This window comes from Erythranthe guttata, chromosome 14 (assembly GCF_056151865.1).
Source record: "Erythranthe guttata isolate IM_541 chromosome 14, IM_541, whole genome shotgun sequence".
NCBI classification, from domain to species: domain Eukaryota; kingdom Viridiplantae; phylum Streptophyta; class Magnoliopsida; order Lamiales; family Phrymaceae; genus Erythranthe; species Erythranthe guttata.
Genome location: NC_142546.1, coordinates 24,933,563 through 24,954,618, shown reverse-complemented (window position 1 = coordinate 24,954,618; position 21,056 = coordinate 24,933,563). Strand labels below are relative to the sequence as shown.

The window sequence follows — 21,056 nt, the reverse complement described above, 5'->3', positions numbered from 1 at the left end:
TGATTAAATTTTGTCCATCAATTTTTCGAATTTCGTATCCCACTTGAATAAATTTAGCACGATTTATGAGAAACCCTTGAGATAAGGTCTAATTCAAAAAAAACCCCTTATGTTTGTATAATTATAAAAATCATCCTCTAACCTAGGGGTGGTAAACGAGCCGAGCCGGCTCGCGAACTCGACGAGCCGGCTCGAAAAAAGCTCGAACTCGAGCTCGAGCTTCGGACGGGCTCGAGCTCGAGCCCAAAATTAGTTGTTCGACAGCTCGCGAGCTGCCTTCTTTTCTTTTTTTTTTTTTTTTTTTTTCTTTTTACATATATATATATATATATATATATATATATATATATATATATATATATATATATATATATTCATATATATATATATATATATATATATATATATATATATATTCATACATATATATATATTATTCTTATTATTATTATTATTATTATTATTATTAACTAATTAGTAAATAGTCTATAATAATAAATATATCTAGTATTTAAATAAAAACAAATCTATATTACTTAAATAATTCATAATAATATAAAATATTATTATAATAATAATAATAATAATAATAATAATAATAATAATAATAATAATAATAATAATAATAATAATAATAATAATAATAATAATAATAATAATAATAATAATAATAATAATAATAATAATAATAATAATAATAATAGAAAAAATAAAAAATATATACTAGAGTTCATTATTTATTTTCCTATGAATAATTTTTAATAAAAAATAAAATGATTTTAATAAAAAAATTAGATAATAAAAAAAATAATAAATAAAAAAATAATAAATAAAATGAAATAAGCCTGAGCTCGAGCTCGGCATCATGGACTCGAGCTCGAGCTCGAGCTGGCCAAAAGAGCCGAGCTCGGCTCGAGCTCGGCTCGTTCCCACCCCTACTCTAACCAGTATTTCAACGTTTAAATTTATAGAAGATGTGTTTTTTTCCTTTTTATCCTTCTTTTATATATTATTTGAACGTTAAGAAAACAAGAATTACAATAATTAAATATTTATAATTTCTTTTTGTGTTATTAATGGTTTCAAAGAGACTTTGTCGCATAAACAATGGTCAATTGGTGGTAATATCGGCCATCTATTTATTCACTTTCTTTTTTAACAATAATAAGTTGTTTTCAAAAAGGGGGCAACTAAAACAAATCCCAAATTTTTCTCACTTCAGTACCTCCAAATTTAAAACTATTTTTTATAGAAGTTTAACAACTTTTTCTTAGTTTAAAACCATAAATAAAAAAAATTATTAGCAAAGTACAAAAATGCCCTTCATCAAACAAAATACAATTTATACAAACAAATTTTTTATTCCTCATTTCAATACCTAAGGAAAAAAAAAAAAACAAATCCTCTCTTCTTCTCCCCAAACTCAAATCCCTTAAACCCTATCTTCTTCATCTTCTTAAATCCTCCAAAACATCTCCAAATTCAAAAAAATCAAAACCTCACAAAACTTATAAAATGGAGTTATAAGACAATAATATGGTAGTATATATGGAAGGAGAACCCATTAAGGTATGTATCCATGTTTTTTTTTAGCTTCGAAGTCGATTTTGAAGTTTTCTTTTTTTAAACCCGCCGGCAATTTTCGACACATACATGTCGATTTTTTGGTCATTTTTCGACACCAACGTGTCGAAAAATATATTTAGGAAAAAAAAACAAATTTCGACAACAACAGGTAATTTTTTTTTTGTTTTTTTTTTTACCAACAGTGTTTTCGACACATACCTGTCGAAATTGGGAGAAATTTCGACAGGTATGTGTCGAAATTTGTTTTTTTTTTTTTTTTTCTAAATATATTTTTCGACACGTTGGTGTCGAAAATTGACCAAAAAAATCGACCTGTATGTGTCGAAAATTGGCGGCGGGTTTCAAAAAAAAAAAACTTCAAAATCGACTTCGAAGCTCAAAAAAGACATCGATACTTACCTTAATGTGTTCTCATTCAATATATACTACCATATTATTGTCTTATAACTCCATTTTATAAGTTATGTGAGGTTTTAATTTCTTTAGTTTTGAGATTTTTTAGAAGGTTTGTTGTGAGGAAGAAGAAGGAAGAGGTTGAGGGATTTGTGAAGAAGAAGATGGTTTGAGGGGTTTTGTGTGTTTGTATTCAAGAAAGAAAAATGAGATTTTTTAATATTTGTATGGTATTTATTTTCATTAAGGGTATTTATGTCATTACTTATTTATTATTTAATTTTTATTTTTTTGGTATTGAGTTGAGAAAAAATTGGGATTGTTATAGTCATCCCCTTTCAAAAAATCTAAATTTTCGAGTAAACTTGTGTTGCAAAAATCTTAACTTTAATATTAAAAGTCATTTTATATTAAAATTCTATAATATGTAAATATATTATGAAGAATATGAAACAAAATTAATAAATTAGAAATAGTTCGTTGAGGTTTTTATAGATTTGTTTTTCGACTTTTTGATTTTTGACTCATTTTATATATTATTTCAACGTTAAGAAAATAAGAATAACAATTAAATATTTATAATAATTTTTTATTATTAAAAAAATGCAGTTGGGCCATAGTACATCTGACCAACCGATTTTTCAGAAAACTCTCAAAAGCACCGACTAATCCATTTATAAATGGGTCGTTTAAAATTACATAATCATTTCATTTAATTTGCTATGAAGTACTGCATAGCTTTTTATTTATATAAAATAATTAGCACACCATGCACCTTGGTAATTAATTAATTAGGGTATGTGATGGTTACACCCTCATTAATTATTAGCATGAATTTTTGGATCAGCAATAAGCATGGTCTTAACAATATCCTCGTACTCCTGTCGGAAAAATGGCATGTCGGATTCATGCAAGTACACCCATGCTTCGATTCCATCGTTGTGTTTAGTGTTCATCAATATGAATAGATCCTGTAGTGGAACATCGGCCAAGCTCACCCACACCGGTTTTCCGAACCCGAAATCGAGCTCGTACTCGCCAAATTTGGACCAATCGGTTATCCATATAACCTTAAAATCAGGGCTCGATGCTTTCTTAGCTGCGTCGAAATAGCTGTCGACGAGGACCCATCGTCCGAATTGTTTGTCGGACAATATTCTAGGGCAGTCTTTAACACCTTGCATCGTGGTTTCTCTCATTTTTCGAACGAAGCGTGGATATTCTTCGGGTTGGAGGCTATGTTTGGTTTGTTCTGCATTGTGTTCCAGGTAGGATAAAGAAACCCACGTGCCCCACGCGTGCTTCGAAACTGGCGGTATGGTTCGTTCACGCACGTTGATTGCCTGGGCAATCAGGGAAGCTCTAGAAACGCCGCCGTTTTTGGCCCTGTCTGCGCGAAGGAGAGCCTGCGTCAGAACGGTGGATACCACCACCACCCTGGACGGCGGACGGCCGGCGGAGGATCTCCATTCCGGGTTGGCGGTATCTCGGAGTGTGGAAATGGCGTTCTTGTCGAAGAGAAACCTCTCGCATACGACGCTGGTATCCCGGGTCCTGGAAACCCCGAAATCCAGAGGGGGAAGGTTTTCCGACGGGAAGAACACCGGCGAGTCGAAATCGGGCTTGATGACCGCTGATTCCCTGCCGGCGGCAGCATCTGCCAAGGCAGTCAGGAATATTCCGAGGGAGGCTGAGTCGGAGATCCTATGGGAAGCGCAGACGCCTATGGCCACGCCTCCGCAACGGAACTTGTTGATCCGAAGCGCCAGGATTGGGTCGGTGGGCTCGTCGGCGGCGCCTATTTCGAGTGGGAGAAGGTGGTTGAGATTGTCGGCGGAGGAACCACCACCACCACCACCACCGGTAACTGTAAGGAGGTCGCAGTCAACACTTGCTACAGAGAACTCAGCACCCTCGTCGTTGCAATCAACCATGTGTTTCTCTTTGATGTATCTGCCGGCGAGTGGGTAGAAAAGTGGGAGTATTCGAGCCAGGGATTCTTCCAAGTTGATGATCGACAATTTTCCGGCGGCGGCGGAATCTGAAGATGGGTAGTAGAGGATGCGAATGACATGCATAGATGGATTGAGCTCATCGATTATAGATATCTTGTAGCTTCTCAGTTCTGACGGAGTTGCCGTCACTGGTTTTATCATCTTCCGGCTCTCTACCTCCACCTTCATCATCATCATCTTTTTTCTTAATTAATTAATATATCTAGAGAGAGAGAGAGTATATATTATTAGAGAGAGAGAGAGAGAGAGAGAGAGAGAAGACGCTAAAAGACGGATCTTGAAATATATGCCTGGATTCAGTTGAGGTGTATTGGAAAATGTATAGTGAAGCTATGCTATTTAAAAATAATTAAATTTGTGTAACGTAACCTCCGAGTCTGAGACATCATCAACATCAAAAAAAAATTAATAATAATAATAATAATAATAATTACCCTCTATTATTTATAACTACCGAAAAATACCTAAACTAGCCCTCTATTATTTATAATTACCGAAAATCTCCCTTATAACTAAAAAAATATGAAAATAGGTAAATTTGTGCAATCACTGGGGCATGGTAAATCTATAAAAAAATTCATGAGGTTTCAGCATTATAGAACCGGGCATTTTGATTGGTTACTGTTGTTCTTGTTCTTTGGCTGCATGCTACAATGTAGAAATAAGGATTCGATGGTTGATGGCCGACATTGGAATAAAGTAAACTTTGAGGGGTACTTTTGTCTTTGACTTATTTCTAAGCTAGAATTCAAATCTTGTTTGTCCTTTTAGTTAAATGAGTTTTTTGTGTGGACATATAGTTAATATATAAGTACCTCACTATGTGCCAATATGTAATTGTCCATATACAATTATGGTTAAATTACGACCACCTCCTGAGCTAAGCTCAAATTACGAAAATCCCCTCATGTTTGGATAATTACAATCACCCCAACCATCAATCTTCTTATATGTCCACATGTGTGGTGTCAAATTTAGTGGAATCTTCTAGATTATGAGGAATATAATATTTTTCGGTTTGTACCCGTTTAATGTTAATTCTTACCCCAATTCGAGCTCCACATTTTGAAATAAGATGATCATAAAATGTATCTCGTGACTTGTAAATATCAGATCGTGGTGCATCAGAAACTGTACTTTTGCACAAAACGACTACAAACTAGAGAACATTTCATGAAATCTAGAAAATTCTTTTGAATTTAACAGCATAAAGCTGAACATGTAAGAAAATTCATAGTTGAGTGGTGGTTCTAATTATATTATCCAAACATCACCATTTTTTCCGTAATTTGACATTCACCATTTTGGCATTTTCTTTAACACAAAATTATTATTATTTATTATTACTTGAATTTTGTATGCTTAATTATTTAAAGGATTAAATACAAAAACACCCATATACTATGAACTTTGTATCATATACCCCATGTATTACACATAAATACAAAAACTTCCCTCACATTACATTTTTTTTCCAAAATATGACGAAAATACCCCTACTCAAGCATATATATATAAGGGTTTGTTTGAGCCATTTCCACTATATATTTTACCAATTTCAGTCATTTTTACGTGGAAAATTTTGGTATTTATATTTTTTTCTCCAAACATCTAATTGCTTAGATTTTTTTTTTTTTGAATAAAACCTTTTATTTTTGTCATTTTGAGTTTCTTCATTTTTTTCCTTAAATGTTTCCGGTAGTTCAAACATCCTAAGATTGCAAACATCTTTACAATCCAATGATTGTTGCGAATTTAAACTACCGGAAGTCATTTAAGAAAAAAATGAAGAAATTCAAAATGACAAAAATAAAAGGTTTTATTCAAAAAAAAAATTAAATAATGAAATGTTTTGGAGAAAAAAATAAAAAAATCAAAATTCCCAAGTAAAATTGACCGAAAATGTTAAAAAATATAGTGGAAAATGGCTCAAACAAAATATTATATTTATAGGCTTAGCAGGGGTATTTTCGTCAAATTTTGGAAAACATATAACACTAGGAGAGTTTTTGTATTTATGTATAGTAAGGGGGTATATGATACAAAGTCCATAGTATAGGGGTGTTTTTGTATTTAACCCTTATTTAAAATATCAACACGTGCGTGCACCCATTTGTGTAGGTCTAGAGATTTGCCAGCTGGCTGTCTACAGCCATAACTGCAAAACATTTAATTTATTACTAAATTATACAAGTCATTTCACGTGGCATTTTCTGCAATGCAAATTAATTACTATCATTTATTATGACTTGAATTGTCTATTCTTTATTTAGAATATCACAGAGCTACCGACAGTCTCACGTTTTTTTTCCTTTTCTGGATAATTTAAGGCATATTTATTGGGCATGCATTAATTAATGATTGGAAAATCATGTGGTCTGGATAAGATTTGCATTGATCGAGCCACCTAGAAAGGATCCCATATTTAATGCAACGATTCTATTTTTCTTATCCGGATATTCTCATACTTAAATTAGGGTAAATTACCAAAATTTTCTTGAACTTATACTAAATTACAAAAAAACTACCTTATTTATTCTTAATTATCAAAATTCTCCTAATATTTGTTTTTATCTTACACCGACGCCCCAATGGTGTGATTTTTCAAGGAATTTTTTTTATTTCATGTAATATTTTCCGAAAATGTCGATTCTACCCCGACATACATGACATTTCTTTATGCTACTTTTTAAAGACAAAAAATACCCTCAGAGGGGGTAATTGTACCGTTATATCCTACTGTTCCGGTGTGTCACAGTCAAGGGCAGACCCAAGGTATGTATTGGGGGCCGCTGCCCCTGTAGGAAAAATAAAATTTAATATCTTTTTTTTTTTTTTTTAATATTTTGTGTTATTTATCTATTAGTTATGCACTTTAGCCCCCCAAAGTGAAAATTTTATACCCTTTCAGCCCCATAAAAATATTCTAGCCCCCACCCAAAACTTCTTGGGTTCGCCCATGGTCACTTTGCAAAAAAATGATTTTGGTGCGGAGGGCATCGTACCGTTCCAGTTCCGTTTTTGACAGCACTCCGAAAGCAAAGCGGCCATGCAATGATAGGCACACCGTACCGGAAACCGAATTCCACCCACAGTGCGTGGCTGAAAACTCTAATCTGTGGGGCCCACGGTTGGCACCACCAAGAACCCTTATTGGTAGATATTCCAAAGGATCATATCCCCTCGTATTTATTATCACTTCAACTGTCTATATATTCTTATTTGAAATATCACAAAGCAAATAAATGCATAACATATTTTATATTTAATGGCCGAATATCTAGTGGCCTGCGCCTGACTCTCTGATTGACTGATCAAGTCGAAGCCACCTAGAAAGGGATCCCATATTATGTAATGTAACAATTCTATTCTATATTATCTTATCCTTATTATTAAATTAAATTAACTAGGTTAAATTACGAAAATCTTCTAGGTTGGGTGTCGACACTTTCATATATAATTAAGATGGCATTGTTGCCATCATGGGTGTAGCTCAACTGGTTGCGGAGTTGGTAAGTTGACGCAAGGTCCTAGCCTCCTAGGATCGAATCCTGGCAGCCTCAGTGTGAGAATTTCAACTCCAATGAGGGTTGGTTCCTTGTGGGCACCAGGTCCGGGTCCGCTACCTTAACGGGCCGTTGAGTTACCATGATTTAAATCCTCCATCAATCCTTGTCGGGCCAAGGGATGGGGGCCCTTGGGGCGAGGGATTTCGCCTTTTGGTGCAAGATGGCATTGTTTTTCACCTTCAGATCTGATGATATATGGACTAGGGGTGGGCATTCGGGTCGGGTTATTCGGGTATAACCCGACCGGATCGGGTAATTTTTGACGTAACCGGGTTTTTCCCGGGTTCGGGTACCCGGTGCTCCCAAACCGGGTCGGGTCCGGGTATTAGAAATTCTACCCGGGTACCCGACCGGGTACCCGGTTAAAAAAAAAAAAAAAAAAAAAAGAATTTTTTTATATATGTATATGTCTGTAAACAGACTATGTATATAGATATGTATATGTTGTATATATATATATTTATATATATATATATATATATGTCTGATTATATATGTATATTTTATGTAAATTTAGTTACTGTTTGTTTGATATTATTTTTATTTTTTTTGTGATTAATTGTTTTTGTGTAATAAATTTAGTAATTCTTTTGTTTTTATGAATCTGTGTATATAACAATATGTTTTACTTCCCGTATTTGTAATCCAAGTAAAGAAACATCTAATATATTTTTGATATTTTATGAAGTTTGATGTCACATTTCGAATTGGAAGTAATAAATAATTATTAGGAAAAAAAATTAATAATAGAAAAAAAAAAAAAAAAAAAAAAAAAAAAAAAAAAAAAAAAAAGAGGAAAATAGCAAAACCCGAACCCGACCCGAAATAACCGGGTACCCGGTTGCCGGGTACCCGGTTATCTCGGGTCGGGTTCGGGTAATGTTTTTTTTGCAAAAAACCCGAATAACCCGACCCGACCCGAATGCCCACCCCTAATATGGACCAATTAAAATAAAAAATTGATAAACATTATGCGGAGGTGGGTAGGCAGTAATTAAATCTGCTGAATTTATTGCGAATTGATTAGCTGTCACTTGTCTTAATAATTTCTCAACTGTCCACTGATTAGGACCGGTTCTATTCTATATTATCTTATCCTTATTATTAAATTAAATTAATTAGGGTAAATTACGAAAGTCTTTTAGGTTGGGTGTCGATACAAACAATAATTTGCTTAATATTTCCCAAAAAGGATAATAGGGATTGTTGAATATGCTACATTATTAGGTATCATTTAATCTAGTCATTTAAGAATATACGTAAAATTCATCAATGCTTTGAGGGGTGCTTTGGGAAATAAATTAAATTAATTTTTATCCATAGAACAAGGCAAAAATAATATGAATATCATCTCAACACAATTTTGTATTTTTAAAATGGCAAATTATGAATATTGGTAACATTTACTGTAACTATTAATAACAAATAATTATCGCACATTTTTCATTAAATGAAATGGCAAAGAGGACAAGTGTGGTAAAAGATAAAAGAGTGCCCAAATTACTTTTGGCGCCCACTTTCAACATTAAAACCCTAATTCCCAATTTCTAAAACTCCCTCCCTGCTACTTTCGCACCGACACTCTTACGTTGTGATTTTTCAAGGAATCTTGTTTATTTCAAGCAATATTTTCCCGAAAAATACCAGTTCTACCCATGCAGACATGACATTTTGTTATGCTACTTTTTAAAGACAAAAAATAGTCTCATAGGGGGTGATTGTACTGTAATACGTACTAAAGAGTTGTGAAAATGTTATTTAAGAAAAATAAAAATTATGTGTAGAGGGCCCCTTAAGAGTATTTTTTGTCTGTAAGAAATAACATAAGTAAATGTCACGTCTGTAGGGGTATAATCACTATTTTCTGGGAAATATCCGTGAAAAATCACATTAGAAGAGGGTCGGTGTAAGATGGAAACAAACGTTGGGTTTTTTTGGTAATTAAGAATAGATGCGGTATTTTTTGTAATTTAGTCTAAATTCAGGGATTTTCTTAATTTACCCATTAAATTATTATAATTTAGTAGAGATAATTAAAATATGAAAATAATGTATATTTCTAAGGCTAAATAATTCTCCACTAAACTCAAAGTATATATACATAATACAATGATACATGCATGTTCTTCAATTCCATCATTGAAGGTAAATAATTATAATAGTGACAACCGGCCGGCGCTAAAGTGTAAGCATCGGAGCAACCGGCCGGCGAGTCACTTAATGCATTATCGTGTAGTAGGTTGGCCGCGATCTCGACAGCTTTCAAGTGGGATGCGGAAAACCTACTGAATTTATTATTGTGACCAACTTTCAGTTGTCTTATATTAATATCTAGTGCAGTGCAGTAAAGATGTATGGGTTTTTTCAGGCAAAATTAATTATCAGAGATCAATTAATTGTTGGTGTCGGGACCAAGTAGCAATTTTCTAGCACGTAAGTTATAAATCTGATGATTAATTTTATGCTATTTATTGCGATCCGATCCTATCTACCCCCATTAAATAACTTCTGTTATGGTTGGTGTAACACATTAAAGCTAACATTATTTTAGGTACACATATAGGGATAATTACATTTTTCGTCCCCCAAGTTTGCACGTTTTTTACTTTTGGTCCCCCATTTACCGTCGTCAACAAAATACACACTAATGTTGTCAAATTTTAACACATTTAGTCCCTCCGTCTGTTTGACTGTTAAGTAGTAACGGTCAACTATTGAATTATGACTGAATTTGGGATTTTTCATAGATAAAAATTGCACTCAGACCCCTGCATTCTTTTAAAATATTCTAAAACCCCCTAAAATTTTACACAACCCTAATTTAACCCCAATTTCGTCATTTAATCAATTTTGACAACCGACCCCGATTTTTACAATCATTACCGCTGACCCTTGACCGACGTTGATTTTTTTCTTTTTAATTTGTACTTTTTTTCGGCAATGAGTTTTTTATTTAATCTTGATGTTGATGCTGTTCACCGACATTGTATTCTCGGTTAACAATGCTGACTTTTTTTTCTTGATTTTTTACGAACTTTTTCCTTTGACTTTTTTTTTTCCGATCAACACAATTACTTAATAACACAATAATAATACTATATGAATATCTAGTATCGTAATATTAAAATTACAAACTTCTAAGAAAGTTTTTATCTAAAAATTTTAGGGCCTAAATGCAATTTAAAAAAAATTCTAAAATCCATAATTTCTTCCCCTCAATTTTTTCTTCATGGAACCGCCAATGCATCTCAAATTTCTTCCCAAAAAAATATGAAGAAGATGAATTAGGCATGTCCGGAGTAATTTAAAATGATAAAACCACTCTCTTACAACGGTTTTTGGGGCTAACACCGGCCGTTAATTTTTATCTTTTTTTTTACTTAAATTTTTTCCGTCATAGAGATGCGTTGACTTTTTATTTTTTTCTATATTTTGACTTTTTTATGATATTATTTTCTCGCCGATTATCAACTTTGATTTTTTTAATTATATTTTTTCATTACTGAAAAATTTAAATAAAAATCAAGAAAAAAAAATGTCAACGCTGATAAGCCGGTAAACATCGGTCAACAACGATAAAAAAAAAAATCAATCGACAAAAGTGTCAACCGAGTTAAAAAGAAATTCAACGTCGGATTACCCAATTTTGAAAAATCGGGGTCATTGGTTAAAATAGGTTAATTGATGAAATAGGGATTAAATTATGGTTGGATAAAATTTTAGAGGTTTTTTAAATATTTGGAAAGAATGCTGGGGTCTTATTGCAATTTTCTCAAAGAAAAACTCCAAATTCAACGGTTGACCGTTACTACTTAACGGTCAAACAAACGGAGGGACTAAATGTGATAAAATGTGACAACATTAGTGTGTATTTTGTTGACGGCGGTAAATGAGGGACCAAAAGTGAAAAACGTGCAAACTTGGGGGACCAAAACTGTAATTATCCCTACACATATATCTAACGTGAGCGCTGAAGTGTAAACGTGCGCGACTGAATTTATTGCGAACATGAATTGCAAGGCTAGACACATTTTCTTTTTCTTTTTTAAAAAAATTATTACACAATCATAGTTACTAATAAATATTTTTTTCTCACTAAATTATTCTGTTGATAGGTCTTTTATTATAATTGTTAAAATATATTTGATAGAAATCTTTGGAAGAAAATATAATTTTCAATTAACTTGATAGCATAAATAGTTGATGGGTTTCTTTTGTTCTTTACATATTTCGTAAAATATTTTTTTATCAATTTTTTTTAATTTGTTGATGAGACGTATTTTTATTTTTGCACTTTTTAGTTTTAAAAGAATTAACGAATATTAAAAAAAGATTGACTTATGACATCCTAAGAAATACTTATAACAATATTAAATTACATTCATTAGCTTTACAAATTCATTCGATGATGAGTTATTCATAACTTATTGTGTTCGAGGGTGCAAAATACTACCAATTATTTTGAAAGATGCAAGTGCCGAAAAGTGATAATTCATTCTCAATTTTTTTTTTTTTTTTGTGAGATGCATTCTCAATTTATCAATGTATTCAAAATTATAATTTAACAATATCCGCATTCACATAACTCACCAACGTATATATCTAATCTTTCATTTTATGGAGTTTTAAAGATCATTTTTTTATATACTATATTTGTGTTAGTTTACTTATTAAAGTCAATAAATATTTAAATATTTGATGATATTTTCTGTAAATAACCTTTAATAATTAATTCAACGGCTTATATAAATTTCTAGTACATCAACTAAAATTTCAACCCACAGCCGTATAATTCTGGTTCCGCTTGTTCTTTGACTTCTTTAAATTTTTAAGTGTGAAAAAGTGAAAAATCATTATTGAAAAATAGGGAGGGTCTTTAAGAACATATTCAATGGAATAAGTGTTTAATAAATTAGAAATTAATGTGTTATATACCTTTTTCAATTCATGAAATTATTTTTATTAGAGGTGTGACTTTTGGTTACAATCTTTGAGAATATATAAACTGATTCCAAAATCCACGGCTTTTGAGATCCTACACCGGGTGAAATACACCGGGTAGATCTTTACCATTCATATACACACAAACACACACACACCCACATTGGTGTGTGTAGATCAACGGTAAAAAATCACCCGGTGTAACCTTCACCGGGTGTAGGATAGATAAAACCCAAAAGCCACCATTTGAATTATTCGTAACTCAATTCAAATTCATTTCTCACGACCCAAGCATTTCTAGCTGATCCTCATTGCATATTGCTGCAATTTCTACTTCTCGTTTTCGTGTCTAATAAGAGTCCTAAACGTCGTATTCTTTTCCGCCATGTTCAAGAATTATTGTGCTACTTAATTTGTCGAAACTGAAATACTCGTTGTAAATATCTTGAAGACTATATCGTGACATACGGACATGGTAATTAATCAAATGAACATATACCATATATTAAATAACAACCCAAACTGGAAACTAGAGTTGGATGTATAGACACATCCAAATTAAATCATACATAAACTTTTATTAATTCATGAAATATCCATTTCTAGAAATAACAGTGAGTTGCAACAACTAAAAGGGGATTTTTCCTATGAACGGCGGTACCAGGTTGTTCCGTCATGTCCAAATCCTCCGGTTTCGCCCCATCGGGAAGTTCCCACTCGAATTTTTGCATAAGATTTGCCAGCACAAGTTCGACCACCGCCATTGCAAACGTAATCCCCGGGCATCCCCTTCTCCCAGCCCCAAACGGAATATACTTAAAGTCCACTCCCTTAAAATAATCTACCGTAGAATTCAAGAATCTTTCTGGCCTAAACTCGTCCGGTTCGTCCCAATACTCGGGATCCCTACCGATTGCCCAATTATTAGTTATGACCATCGTCCCACGTGGAATATCGTACCCCATGACTTTAACATCCTCCCTTGCTGACCGGCCCGCAATCGCTATTGGTGGATGGAGTCTTAGGGTTTCCTTCACAACCGCTTTCAAGTAATGCATCTTCTTCAAGTCGGTTTCTGTTATGATCATGTTGTCCTCTCTCGTCGCAATTTCTCTCACTTCGTTTTGCAACCTCTTCAAGACCTCGGGGTGCCTTAAGAGTTCGGCCATCGCCCATTCTATATTCGCGGATGTTGTGTCGGATCCCGCGTCCAATAAATCCTACATGAAATTCATTTTATAATATAAGACAAGAGTACTTTAACCACCTCATCATATTCATTCAATCTTAGCTTATCAATCCTATCAGCATTCCCAAATGACTCAATCAATGTGTGTGTGAGAGAGAGGGAGAGTGAGAGAGATCTGAAGAGAGAGAGAGAGAGAGAGTGAGAGAGATCTGAAGAGAGAGAGAGAGAGAGAGAGAGATCATGCACGCACCAGAACAAGAGCTTTGATACCATCTCTATCAATGGAGACGCCACCAGTCTGATTATCCTTGTAAATGTCAACCAAAATGTCGATAAAACTCTCCATGCTCCGATCATCAGCACCGCCACCACTAGCACCACGTTGTTCACGATCATATTTATCCATGTGCTCATCCAAGAAAGCATCCAAGAAACCATCGATCTCGACGGCAGTCTTTTCGAGCATACGATCGAAACCGTTAACGTAACTAACCCACGAAAGCCAAGGAATATGTTCCCCGATAGTCATACACCCAAACAGCTCCAGAACTCTCCTCAGCACCTTGAGAAACTTCTTGCCCTCTTCCCCATCACTGCACTTCTCCCCGAACACCGATCTGCAGATCACATCGTTCGACAGCTTCATAAAAGATTCGCTAAGATCGAAAGGCCGCGACCCCGACGACTTTATCCTCTTCATCAGAAGCAACGTTTCCTCCTGGCGGATGACGTCACAGAACTGAACCCTCTTGGCGCTCAAGAGCTTCAGGGTGGTGATGCTCCTAAGATTCCTCCAGTACTCGCCGTAAGGGGCCACCGACATATCCTTGAGGTTGTAGCAGAGGCGCTTGGTGGTTTTCGTGTGGGCCCTGTCGGCGAACATGAGGTCGTGTGTTTTCAGGATCTCTTTCGCCGTGTCGGCCGATTGGACGATGATCACCGGCGTGCTGCCAAAGTGGAGTAGCATTATTGGGCCGTGTTTGGCGCCCAGTGACTGGAGTGACCGGTGGGCCAAATCTCCTATTTGGTGAAGGTTTCCCCATATCGGTAGCTTTCGCGGCGACGGTGGCAGTTTTTTGCTGCCCACTAGCCATTTTCTGATAAAACACACCGACACTAAGCTCAATAGCAAAACCACTAATGCTTCAACCATTCTCTCTCTCTCTCTCTCTCTCTCCAAGTTCTTGATCAAAATGCTTCAAAGGAAATTAAGAAATCAATTATTGCATCAATGAATAATGCGCGCGTGTGTGTGTTGCGTTAGATAACAAGTATTTAAATGTGTATCCTAATGCGGTTAGCATGTGATGTGTCATAAATACAATTAAATATTTATAAATTAATACAGTAGCGTAGCAGTAATTAACAAAATTATATTAATTTTAGTAAAATATTAAATTATCGAACTAATAACTTAATTAATATCGAGACGGAGTGAAGAAAAATTATCAAAGTATCAAACTATGATAATATAATATTTACGGGTAGACCCCAGATATTATTGAAGATACCAAACATTAAATTAAATAAAATTTAATTATTTAGTTAATTATGACTAATCTACTCAACCAAACGAGACCCTACCCACCAATAAGAGCAATTTATGGGGACGGTGTACCGAGAAATTGCCAATAAAAAAAGGAAAAAACAATGAATTAAATTAAATAGGGTTCTGCACATTGGTCATAACTCATAACTGCATGGTGGAAAGTGTATTAAAATGGGGTACCGAAAAGATGACCTGGATCATCAAACGAGGAGAGATCCAGAGTGATGAATTAAATTGAAGTTGAGATTTCTATGAAAAAAGTAAATTGATATTTCGAATTTCAATAAAAATATGGCCGCCTCCGTTCTCGAAGAATGCAAAATCAATCCTCCGGCGGAGTCATCGCCGCCGGAGTTTGTGCTGCCGATTGTATTCTTCGATATGGTGTGGTACGACTTTCCCGCCAATCAGAGTGTTCTCTTCTTCGATCTTACAGCAGCTTGTTCGACGAAACCCTATTTTCTGGAAACCCTTGTTCCCGATCTGAAAAGCTCGCTATCCCTCACTCTCGGCGAGTTCCTCCCACTCGCCGGAAAAATCGTTCATCCCTTAACCCCCGGAGGCGATAAACCAATCCTACGTTACGTATCCGGCGATTCAGTTTCTTTTAATGTTTGCGAATCCGGGGCTGATTTCAGCGAACTCGCCGGAAATCATCCCCGGAATTGCGATGATTTTTATGCCTTCGTTCCTAATCTTCCACCGGCGAACCGTTCTGAAAAGTCGATTTGTTGCCCAGTGTTAGCTCTCCAAGTTACACTGTTCCCCGGCCATGGCTTCTGCATCGGTTTTGTAACTCATCACGCCGCCGCCGATGCGTGCACGGTTGTCTCTTTCATCCAAACCTGGGCTCTCATCAACAAAACTAAGTACTCCAATGATAGTGATTTGCGTGATTTATCGACACGATCCAACTTTTTGCCGTCCTTCGACAGAAAAAATACGACGAACATCAACGGATTGGACTCGTTGAATTGGGACCTCATACTGAAGCTATCTTGTTCGGTGGAGCCGCCGCCGGTGAAATTCCCGATCGACAAGCTCCGGTCAACGTTCGTTCTCAAGAAAGAGCAGATCGAAAAGCTCAAGGGTTTGCTCGTGGCAGCAAATTGTCCCAGGCTGTCGACTTTCACAGCCGCATGCGCCGTCGTGTGGGTCTGCTCGGCAAAATCCGCGGGTGATGACGTGGCAGACGACGAGCCCGAGTACTTTGGCTTCGTGGCGGATTGCAGGGGGAGGCTGAAACCGCCGGTGCCTGCTAATTACTTCGGCAACTGCGTCGTACCTGTTCGGGCAGAGCTGAAACACGGACAAGCCAAGGGACCCAACGGCTTCGTGATGGCGGCAAAGGCCATCGGTGACGCCATCGTTGAAAACGTGTACAACGAGAACGGAATCTTGTTCGGTGCAGAGAAATGGCCGGAGAAGTACAACGAGTTAATCGGAAAACGGCAGTATGGGGTTGCGGGTTCGCCAAGATTCGATTTTTACGCGGTGGACTACGGGTGGGGAAACCCTAAAAAATTTGAAGCACTGTTTGTAGATGGTAATGGTTCCATATCTCTTAACAAAGCCAGAGATTGTGAAGGTGGTTTGGAGATTGGCTTGTCCAAGCCAAAGCTTCAAATGGATGCTTTTTCTACTGTTTTTTCACAGGTTCTTCACGAATTCTTGGCAAATTAGATGGTATACCTCGTTATTTACATTCGGTGGATTTGAACTGTATGTAATTCTACACATAATTACACACACTACTCATGTGTATGTGTACTTAGTGAGTAAACTTTCACGTTTGTCGTATGTTCAAATTCGAAATCAATCAGTGTAAAGTTCAAAATAAACATCTTACGGAAGGACAATGAACTTTTGAAAAACTGAGCACACGCAGTACATCATTAATTCTACCATTTTTATCATAACTTGAAAAAAAAATTAAAAGAAAAATAATAATAATCCAGCTTCAATGATTCAAGTTGGTTTGAAAAGCCAACAAATAGAGCTACAACTTAACAAATACTTTAACTGAAAATGAAAACAATAAGGGCGGGATGGGTATAGATGTAATTGACATGTATGTTTATCATGAATTAATTAATTTAATTTGCAGATGACTTGGAATTAGTTTTAGCCTTTAAATCCTGTAGAAATCGATCGAGATTCACATTGGATGAACCATCTGCAGCCCATGCCCGGTGCAAAATCGTCTCGACTTTCTTTATTTCTCGCCTCAAGCTCGTTATTCCACTACTCATCAAGCGATCGATCTTTTGTGCAACTTGTTGTCGAGAAATTTGTTTGGTCTGGTCATCACAGAGATTAATCCCGATTTTCCAATCATCGACAACCAATTTCCTATTGGTCGGTTGATCAACGGACAAAGGAAAACAAATCATAGGAACCCCATACCATATACTCTCCAATACAGAGTTCCACCCGCAGTGCGTCAGAAAGCAACCAATCCTCGGATCGGAAAGCACTAGGCTCTGGTTGCACCAAGGAATCACCAATCCTCGGTCACCCACACAATCCTCAAATCCAGGTGGCAAGAGATCATCATCATCATCGGACGTGTTCCTGACAAGATTACGCCGTAGAATCCATATGAAATTCACTTGTTGCTGACTCAGCATCAGCCCGTGAGCTATCTCGTGAATCAGCTGAGTGTTTGTCTCGATTGTGCTGCCAAACGAGATGTAAAGAACTGAACCATGAGGTTTGGAATCGAGCCATTTTTGGCAGTCCACCTCGGGCCACAGGCTAGTAGTATTAGTACTAGTATTAGTATTGGACACATTTATTATTGGTGGGGTGCCGGAGAAATTGGTGGGGCCCACGGCGTAAGTGGGCTGCTTCTGATTTAGGGCGGACAGAGCTTGGGGTTCCAATTCTTGGACGGTGTTGCATAGGATGAAATCCGCCTTCTTCACTTGCTCGTACGCGTCGATTATGTTTTGGTACAAGACTGTCGGGATATTGAAGGGGTCGTTGTCCCCCTCGAGATACGACATAAGGTCTCTCGTGCTTATGGATTCAATGCCCGGAACGTAACTTATAATTACGCCGTCGCCGCCATCTTCTCATGCAAAATCATAGGGGTAGATTAGTCATTTCATTTAAGTCAACAGGCAAACACAAAACTTAGCATACATGTGCTAAATTTGTTTTTATCACGAGTTCTTTATGTTCCTTGGAAATACTTAAATTAAATAAAATAGAAATAAAAAAAATGAAATAGACCGGAAATAGGATCCCATTCCGGTCAAGGCAGTCGAGATATGCCCCGTAATAATCAAAGGAACTGAACTCCATTGAATTCCACAAAATTAATTCGTGTTTTGTCTAAACAGTTGAAAGAGAGATCTAGAGAGAGAGAGAGAGATCTAGAGAGAGAAAGAGAGATTTAATTTCTGACCGACGTTGTTGACGATGGGGAAATGGCGGTTGAGTTTGAGGAGGTCCAAATGATAACCAATGGAGAAAGCGAGAGCAGCTTCCGTCCAAAAGGAGACTGAAAACATGTTATACTTGTGGGCTATTTCACAACCCCAAAGATACGTCGTATCAGCAACCAGGAAACTGGGCGGTACTCCACCGTCGCAATTTTCCGCCGCCGTGATCCGACCCAGAAACTCGTCCACACGGCCCGGAAAATCACGCAGGATGGACCCCCAGAACTCTTCAAAGTTGGCTTCTCGGTCGAATTTCAGTGGGAAGCCGTCGGAAATTGTGGCGTAGCGTATGTCCAGGCCCGATTCACGTGCTCCCAAGATTATTTCCGGGATCTCGCGCTCTTCATCATCACCGGCGGCGGCGGTGGAGATGCGGTGGTGGAGGAACTCCGTTTGGACGAAGGTGACAGTGCAACCCTTGGAAGCAAGTTTTATGGCGAGATGGATGAATGGGGTTATATGCCCTTGAAATAAGAAAGAAACCATAACTGCATGCGCTCGGTTTGCTGCCATTTTTGTTACCAAACTTTGGAGATGAAGGACTACTGTAACTGTATAAGAAGCTACAGGTTGTAATTGGTTTATGGTTTTCCTTTTCTTTTTTTTTTTTTTTTTTTTTTAATGTCAAAAGGCACATTTATATTAAATTCAACATTTTTACTCGTTTCCCTCAAATTTATGTTAAAACTAACGGAATCAAATGTTACTTTAATTAAAGGGTAAATTGACGAAAATAACCAAAATTGTCAAATTATTGAAGCATAAGGAATCAAATGTAAAATGAATGAAAACAGTAAATTTCCCACTAAACAAATATATATATATATATATATATATATATATATATATATATATATATATATATATATATATATATATATATATATATAGGGTGGTGATATACGCAGGCCAAATTAAATATTCAGGCACTTTTTTACCATGGTTTTTTACCTTTTTACCATAACTATTTACCTTTTGTACTATTCCTACCAAATCCTATAAAATATAAAACTCAACATTCAAAGTGAAAAATTTCAGATATTCAACAATTTTTGCGATGGATCCAAACAACTTAGACCCGAATGTAAATTTTTCGTTTTTTTCCCGAAAATTCATCTACTCGTGCGAATTTACGTGAGCACTTGCCAAGTGCTCGTGTAAATTCACACGAGTAGATGAATTTTATTTTTTATTCATGTGCTCGTGTGAATTTACGCGAGCACTTGGCAAGTGCTCGCGTAAATTCACACGAGCTCAAGAACAATTTTTTTTTTTTTTTAATTAGCTCGTGTGATTTCACACGAGCAGAGGAGGTTTGCTCGTGTGAAATCACACGAGCAGAGGAGGTTTGCTCGTGTGAAATCACACGAGCAGAACGTCTCTGTTCGTGTGAAATCACACGAGCACCACAATTTTTTTTTTTTTTTTTTTTTTTATAGTTTTATTCTTTAGTTTTATAATTTGCTAATTACATTAATATAAAAACAGGAAGTATACATAGATGTGGATGAAGATATTGAAACATTCGAGCTACATGATTTCAGTGAATTTTTCACAATTTCGACTGCATTTGATAGTAAAGATGCACTAGTCGAGTGGGCGATGAATATGGCCATCAGTCATGGACATGAGATTATGCGACAGTCTTACCACGAGGGCCGACAATATTTGACTTGCAAAAGAGCCTATAAGAGTCGAGGAAAAAATGCAGAGGTCGAAACAAGCCGGAAGTCCGGTTCAATAAAGTGTAAATGCCCTTTTGCGCTATGGGGTAAAGAGGGTCGTGATGGATTATGGCGCCTTACCATAAAAAATGGCAAGCACAATCATAATCCTCATAAATATCCACAAGGACTACGTTCGCTAAGTCGCCTGACTGAAGAGCAACGAGAAGTGACAAAGATACTGAAAAAGAGCCATGTGAAGCCGAAGGAAATTTTGCATCATCTGAGGCAGATGAATCCGGATACGGCTGCGTCCTTGAGAGAAGTGTACAATGAATCACAGCAAATTAGACGAGAGGAAATGAAAGGAAAAACAGTTATACAACATCTGTGGCACGAACTAAGTGAGAGTGGATACAGCAAATGGCATCGAACAAATCCAGCTGGTGATACAGTGCAAGACGTTATGTTTGCGCACCCTAATTCAATAAAGCTTTTGCAGTTATTTTCATACGTCATCCTGATGGATTGCACGTACAAGACTAACAGGTAATAATTATTTAAATGTGTATTACATTTATTATATATATATATATATATATATATATATATATATATATATATATATATATATATATATATATATATATATATATATATATATATATATATATATATATATGTGTGTGTAAGAGTTGAC

At 36.0% G+C, this 21,056-nt stretch overlaps 4 protein-coding genes across 4 annotated transcripts; 1 reads left to right on the top strand and 3 right to left on the bottom strand.

Annotated features, from left to right (window-relative positions):
- Positions 1-2,548: 2,548 nt before the first annotated feature.
- On the bottom strand, positions 2,549-4,315 carry LOC105958803 (pelargonidin 3-O-(6-caffeoylglucoside) 5-O-(6-O-malonylglucoside) 4'''-malonyltransferase). Its single transcript, XM_012982805.2, has one exon. It carries the CDS (start codon positions 4,170-4,172, stop codon positions 2,799-2,801), a length of 1,374 nt encoding a protein of 457 aa, XP_012838259.2. The 5' UTR covers positions 4,173-4,315; the 3' UTR covers positions 2,549-2,798.
- Positions 4,316-12,984: 8,669 nt separating this feature from the next.
- Positions 12,985-14,959, bottom strand: LOC105959477 (cytochrome P450 736A117). Its single transcript, XM_012983585.2, has 2 exons — positions 13,945-14,959; positions 12,985-13,725 (listed from the first exon to the last, which is right to left on the bottom strand). The coding sequence occupies exons 1-2, from the start codon at positions 14,845-14,847 to the stop codon at positions 13,108-13,110; spliced, it is 1,521 nt and encodes a 506-aa protein (XP_012839039.1). The 5' UTR covers positions 14,848-14,959; the 3' UTR covers positions 12,985-13,107.
- Positions 14,960-15,331: 372 nt separating this feature from the next.
- LOC105959476 (malonyl-coenzyme:anthocyanin 5-O-glucoside-6'''-O-malonyltransferase) lies at positions 15,332-17,117 on the top strand. The gene has a single exon (XM_012983584.2). The coding sequence runs from the start codon at positions 15,535-15,537 to the stop codon at positions 16,924-16,926; it is 1,392 nt and encodes a 463-aa protein (XP_012839038.2). The 5' UTR covers positions 15,332-15,534; the 3' UTR covers positions 16,927-17,117.
- Positions 17,118-17,178: 61 nt separating this feature from the next.
- On the bottom strand, positions 17,179-19,302 carry LOC105959475 (UDP-glycosyltransferase 86A1). Its single transcript, XM_088813676.1, has 2 exons — positions 18,656-19,302; positions 17,179-18,316 (listed from the first exon to the last, which is right to left on the bottom strand). The coding sequence occupies exons 1-2, from the start codon at positions 19,203-19,205 to the stop codon at positions 17,340-17,342; spliced, it is 1,527 nt and encodes a 508-aa protein (XP_088669802.1). The 5' UTR covers positions 19,206-19,302; the 3' UTR covers positions 17,179-17,339.
- Positions 19,303-21,056: the final 1,754 nt, after the last annotated feature.